Source organism: Megalobrama amblycephala, linkage group LG12 (assembly GCF_018812025.1).
Source record: "Megalobrama amblycephala isolate DHTTF-2021 linkage group LG12, ASM1881202v1, whole genome shotgun sequence".
Taxonomy (NCBI): domain Eukaryota; kingdom Metazoa; phylum Chordata; class Actinopteri; order Cypriniformes; family Xenocyprididae; genus Megalobrama; species Megalobrama amblycephala.
The window spans coordinates 307,853-314,513 of NC_063055.1; the positions used below are offsets into that span (position 1 = coordinate 307,853).

At 35.8% G+C, this 6,661-nt stretch overlaps 2 protein-coding genes across 2 annotated transcripts; one reads left to right on the plus strand and one right to left on the minus strand.

Annotated features, from left to right (window-relative positions):
• Position 1: 1 nt before the first annotated feature.
• srp19 (signal recognition particle 19) lies at positions 2–2,942 on the minus strand. Its single transcript, XM_048208970.1, has 5 exons — positions 2,757–2,942; positions 1,462–1,537; positions 1,306–1,377; positions 1,126–1,234; positions 2–552 (listed from the first exon to the last, which is right to left on the minus strand). Exons 1-5 carry the CDS (start codon positions 2,792–2,794, stop codon positions 422–424), a joined length of 426 nt encoding a protein of 141 aa, XP_048064927.1. The 5' UTR covers positions 2,795–2,942; the 3' UTR covers positions 2–421.
• zgc:101664 (uncharacterized protein LOC450064 homolog) lies at positions 2,790–6,617 on the plus strand. Its single transcript, XM_048208969.1, has 2 exons — positions 2,790–3,069; positions 5,880–6,617. Exons 1-2 carry the CDS (start codon positions 3,052–3,054, stop codon positions 6,495–6,497), a joined length of 636 nt encoding a protein of 211 aa, XP_048064926.1. The 5' UTR covers positions 2,790–3,051; the 3' UTR covers positions 6,498–6,617.
• Positions 6,618–6,661: the final 44 nt, after the last annotated feature.

Here is a 6,661-nt window from a genome sequence, read left to right on the forward strand (position 1 = left end):
CTTGTGTTCGATTCTCTTTATTTCACACTCACAAACGGCAGATGGAAACGTTCAGGCTACAGCGGTCGCTCCGTCCGTATGTGTCAGCGGCGAACAGGTGCGCTGAAGGACGCGAGCGCTGGCATTTCACAGCCTGTTACGGCCGTGTCCAAACACTGATCCTCACAAACACACCTAGACAAACGTGCTGAGAGATGCCGTCACACGAGCAGCCAATGTATTTCGAGCTCTGTCAGCGTTCATTTAAACTCAATCCATCATGAATTAACAAAAAACACCTTCTCCGTGCAGCTCCTGAAAGAGAAATATTAAAAACGAAAGAACGATCTGATGCTTGAACGAAAGTCTATCAGGTGCCAATGAAAATAAACGTTTGGAGTCCAACAAAAACCATCAACGAGGAGCCAAAACAACCAATCATCTACTTCTTCTTCTTCTTTCCCTTCTTCCCTCCTTCTCCCGCCTGCGATCCGGCGTCGGCTCCTCCGCTCTTCTGCGTTCGGCTCTTGAGCTTCGGGATCATCTCGGCCGCATAAAACATCACATCTTTTCCTGAAGGCGAAGAGAGACGAGTGATGTCATTTCCTCTCATTATACGCCACATTTTATGTTTTTCATGCACTGAAGTGCCTCAATAATGTCTTTTTTCAGACTAGCTGAAAGAAAACATCCCAAATACACATTTATCTTATGTTGTGCATATATAAATTTCAATCTCAATCCAAGACGAAATCTCCACTTCAGCAGTTCTGCAAATGTACGCAATATTTAATGTAGTCAATCAGCTAGGGAAGTATTATTTACATTGTTTTACCCTATTCACCTGTGCTGTCTTGCCTTAAAGGGGTAGTTCACTCAAAAATGAAAATTCTGCCACTTACTCGCCTTTAAGTTGTTGGTCCCCATTGACTTACATTGTATTTTTTCCATACTATAGAAGTCAATGGGGACCAACACCTGTTTGGTTACAAACATTCTTCAAAATATCTTCTTTTGTCTTCAGAAGAGCAAAGAAACTCTTACAGGTTTGGAACAACTTGAGGGTGAGTGACTGACACAATTTTTTCTTTTTTTGGGTGAACTGTCCCTTTAAGAAATGTTTTATCTGAGAGGAAAATGAATTACTAGATGAAAACTTGTCTTGGCACAAACTTCCATCCTCGAGTTTGAGCTGGATGCGGACTCGTCCTCTGAACTGGACGTCTCTGTTCCATTCCCGCGGGTACATCTTGTTCTGCGAGAGAGACACTGTCATGATTTCACGTAAACAGGAGAATCGCTGCACGAGTAACTCAAGAGCCACACCTCCAGGAGAACGTTGAGTCCAGCGGCGGTCAGAACATCCCGGATCTCGGCACACGACGGGTTCTCCACAGCCTGAGCACACACAGATCAGACACAGATCAGTCAGACACACACACACACACACACACACACACACACACACACACACACACACACCTTCTCCGCAGGGATTCTTCTTCCTTCTGCTAATGTCTTCTTACTGTTGATGTACGCTGGATAAATGCACAAAAACCTGGTGATGAAGATCAAAACAGAGTCGTTTAAACACACTAGATCACGGCTTTTCAATCTTTTAGAACTAAAATATGATCCATCCTAAAATTTAAAAAGCAGTTATATAATTTTACGTATAAATAACCCATTAATACTGTGAAAAATTACTATAAATTTGAAAAATATTTATTTTTACATTTTTGTGCCTTTTACTCTCTAGTTATTAACTTGTATTAATTTATTATTTATTTTTTAAAATAAGTGTATTTGCTGTTTAATTTTATTTTCACACTGCCGTTCCTATTTCAATATATAAAAAAATTATTAATTTTTTGTTTTAATCTAATTTCATTTAAATTAACATATTTAAATCCAATGTATTCATTATTTTAAAAAGATTGCATTTTAAATTATTTTTATTGTTATAAAATTTAATCAGATGTATTAATTTAAATGAAGTTTTATTTTAAAAGTTTCTTATTTATTGCTATCATGTTTATTTTAAATCGCATGTATTCATTTTATTTTTAAAATAAATTTCATTTTAATTTATTTACTAAATGTAATCTTTTACACTGCTTTTCCTATTTTTTTTATTTTAACAATTTTTTTTAAAATTAATCAAATGATTTATGTAGTTATTTTTTGTTTCAGTTGTCATGTTTTATTTTAATCGCATATATAAATTTTATTTTAAATAAATTTCATTTATTTTAATAAATGTATTTACTAAGTTTAATCTTATTTTTACACTGCTTTTCGTTTTTGTTTTTATTTAAACAATGTTTTATTTATTTTATTATTTTAATCAAATGTTTTAGATATTTTTTAAATCAATTTTTTTTAGATTAACTTAAAATGTATTAATTCAACTTTTTATTATTAAATGTTTATTTATTTCAGATTAATTATTTAAATCGAGTTTTATTTATTTTTCTTCTAAAATTCTTATTGCTATCATATGTTTTTATTTATTTTAATCATATGCATTATTTATTTTTAAAAAATGTTTTTAACTTTTGATCAATATTATTTTTATTTATTTATTTTTACTTTTTTTTTTTTTTTCACACTTTTCTCCGGACCCCAGTTTGAAAACCTGTACTAGAAAATCTCATAGTAATTGTGTGTAATATATATATATATATATATATATACACACACACACACAGAGTGATTATTATGGTATTTCACAGATGTACAGATACAGTAGTGTAATACGTGTGTGTGTCACTGACCGCTCTTTATCCGCTGGGTTTGTCGTTAAATGCGCCATTTCTCCCGATTCTCTGTTAAATCCGTGTTTTAAAAGTACACGTTTAATTACAAACGACTGGAAGTGAACCGCTGACGAGTGTCGGTTCTGTGTACACGACACATCCGGCAGTGGGCGTGTTCTCCGGCTGTTTCCGGTGCGGCGTCCCTCACAGCGCCGCCTGTCGGCCAGAGCGCGTTAGCTGCAGTTAGCATGTAGCATGTTTACTTTCAACGCGACCACAAAACTCGATAACATGTTCATAAAGATCATGAAATATGTCACAGGAAGTGAAGGTGAGTGAGAGAGGAAGCGATTGTTAGATCGATTTACAAACATGCAGACAATATTTCCCTATTACCTTGCCTAATTGTGTTTGTTTACGTTATGATGTTTACACCTATTTTATATATCATGTATCAAAAATGATCAAAAATACAATAAAAACCGTGAAATATTTTTGTAATGTAAATCAGCTGTTTTCTATGTGAATATCTAGTAAAGTGTAATTTATATCCTGTGATCAAAGCTGAATTTTCAGCATCATTACTCCAGTCTTCAGTGTCACATGATCCTTCAGAAATCATTCTGATATGATTATTTGCTGCTCAAGAAACATTCATGATTATTATCAGTGTTGAAAACAGTTTATATTTCTGTGGAAACTGATGCATTTTATTTTTCAGGATTCTTTGATTAATAGAAAGTTGAAAAGTACAGCATTTATTTGAAATAATTTTTTTTTATACTTTTGTAATATTATAAATGTCACTTTTGATTAATTTAATGCGTCCTTGATGAATAAAAGTATTATTTTCTTTAATAAAATCACATGACCCCATATTGTTGAACTGCGTGTATATTTCATTGATGTCAGATGCAAGATACAGTATATCAATTATTTTCACTTTTTATTTTAAGCTTAAAAATTATGATTTGCTGCTCAAGAAACATTTATGATTATTATCAATGTTGAAAACAGTTCATATTTTTTTAATTAATACCCCAAATTAATACTTTTATTAATCAAGGATGCATTAAATTGATCAAAAGACATTTATAATGTTACAGAAGATTCTATTTCAAATAAATGTTGTTCTTTTGAGCTTTATATTCATCAAAGAATCCTGAAAAATAAAATATATATCAGTTTCCACAAAAACATGAACTATTTTCAACATTAATAATAATCATAAATGTTTCTTGAGCAGCAAATAATCATATCAGAATGATTTCTGAAGGATCATGTGACACTGAAGACTGGTCTAAATAGTCAATTCTGACTTTATATCTCGCAATTCCGACTTTATATCTCGCAATTCGACTTTATATCTCGCAATTCCGACTTTATATCGCGCAATTCCGACTTTATATCTCGCAATTCCGACTTTATATCACGCAATTCCGACTTTATGTCTCGCAATTCCGACTTTATGTCTCGCAATTCCGACTTTGTCTCGCAATTCCGACTTTATATCTCGCAATTCCGACTTTATATCACGCAATTCCAACTTTATATCTCGCAATTCCGACTTTATATCTCGCAATTCCGACTTTATATCACGCAATTCCAACTTTATATCTCGCAATTCCGACTTTATATCTCGCAATTCCGACTTTATATCTCGCAATTCCGACTTTATATCACGCAATTCCGACTTTATATCTCGCAATTCCGACTTTATATCTCGCAATTCTGACTTTATATCTCGCAATTCCGACTTTATATCTCGCAATTCCGACTTTATATCTCGCAATTCCGACTTTATATCTCGCAATTCGACTTTATATCTCGCAATTCGACTTTATATCTCGCAATTCGGACTTTATATCTCGCAATTTGGACTTTATATCTCGCAATTCGGACTTTATATCTCGCAATTCCGACTTTATATCTCGCAATTCCGACTTTATATCTCGCAATTCGACTTTATATCTCGCAATTCGGACTTTATATCTCGCAATTCGGACTTTATATCTCGCAATTCGACTTTATATCTCGCAATTCGGACTTTATATCTCGCAATTCCGACTTTATATCTCGCAATTCGGACTTTATATCTCGCAATTCGGACTTTATATCTCGCAATTCGACTTTATATCTCGCAATTCCGACTTTATATCTCACAATTCGACTTTATATCTCGCAATTCGACTTTATATCTCGCAATTCGGACTTTATATCTCGCAATTTGGACTTTATATCTCGCAATTCGGACTTTATATCTCGCAATTCCGACTTTATATCTCGCAATTCCGACTTTATATCTCGCAATTCGACTTTATATCTCGCAATTCGGACTTTATATCTCGCAATTTGGACTTTATATCTCGCAATTCGGACTTTATATCTCGCAATTCGACTTTATATCTCGCAATTCGACTTTATATCTCGCAATTCGGACTTTATATCTCGCAATTCGACTTTATATCTCGCAATTCGGACTTTATATCTCGCAATTCGACTTTATATCTCGCAATTCCGACTTTATATCACGCAATTCGGACTTTATATCTCGCAATTCGGACTTTATATCTCGCAATTCGACTTTATATCTCGCAATTCCGACTTTATATCTCACAATTCGACTTTATATCTCGCAATTCGACTTTATATCTCGCAATTCTGACTTTATATCTCGCAATTTGGACTTTATATCTCGCAATTCGGACTTTATATCTCGCAATTCGACTTTATATCTCGCAATTCGGACTTTATATCTCGCAATTCGACTTTATATCTCGCAATTCGGACTTTATATCTCGCAATTCGACTTTATATCTCGCAATTCCGACTTTATATCTCGCAACTCCGACTTTATATCACGCAATTCCAACTTTATATCTCGCAGTTCCGACTTTATATCTCACAATTCCAACTTTATATATCACAGTTCTGACTTTATAACTCGCAGTTGTGAGATAAAAAGTCAGAATTCTGAGATATAAAGTCACAATTACTCTTTTTATTTTTTTATTTAGTGGTGGAAACAGGCTTCCATAGAAAACAGCTGATTTCACATTACAAAAATATTTCACATTTTATACAGTATTTTTGATCAAGCGACTCCTTCATAACCCGTCAGTGACTGTGATTGTGTTGAAGGATGTGAGTGTGTATTTCCGGCCGCCGCTGGACGTCCGAGATGTGGTGTTCCTCACACGCAGAGTCCTGCAGGAGTTTCCCAGCACAATCCTGCCTGAATTCAGACCCTGGTACCCGTCTGCATCGGACACCCGGAAGCCCATCAGACCCCAGAAACCTCCTCCTCTGATCTCCTCCGAGGAGCCGCGGGAGGAACATCAGGACGCTTCAGATGCCGAGAGGAAACTGGAGCCTGAACCCAAGAGGTTCAAGCGCTCGTGGTGCGTGATCACAGACAGGACTGCACCGCTCAAGATCACGCACTCGTTCTCGCGGCTCTTCCGTAAGAGCATTGAGAAGCACGGGCTGGATCTCCATCAGAGGGTGAAGTGGGTGGTGTGCGAGCGTAACTGCGGCGCTCTCGGCGTGGAGGAGCTCTGGCTGCAGCTGAACCGAGCCATCCGACGCTCACGACTGCCCACCTGCAACGCCAACTTCCAGAGAGCGCTGGCTCAGATCTGGCTGTACTGTGACGTCTTCTACTGCGAATACATCGGGAACTTCTTGAAGCAGGAGTTCCAGCTCTCAGGGCAGATCACGCTCACTGCGCATAAACTTGGAGACATAATTAAGTTATAAGTGTTTGAGTTTTCTGCAATGAAACAGGGTGAAAATATATTTATAATTAGGCATAAATGAATTGTTTGTTTTTATATGACATGAATTTTACACCCGTATTAAAATGTTCTGTGTGTTTCACATCTGACTCTGTCGTGCTTCATGAGAATCTTCATCTGAAACTG

Bases quoted from the DNA above. Each gene is read 5' to 3' on its own strand.
- srp19 (XM_048208970.1), bottom strand. From the start codon at position 2,794: ATGGCGCATTTAACGACAAACCCAGCGGATAAAGAGCG. The intron at 1,538-2,756 runs GTCAGTGACACA...CTTCATCACCAG, and splicing joins AACCCAGCGGATAAAGAGCG to GTTTTTGTGCATTTATCCAG. The intron at 1,378-1,461 runs GTGTGTGTGTGT...GTGTGTGCTCAG, and splicing joins GAAGAATCCCTGCGGAGAAG to GCTGTGGAGAACCCGTCGTG.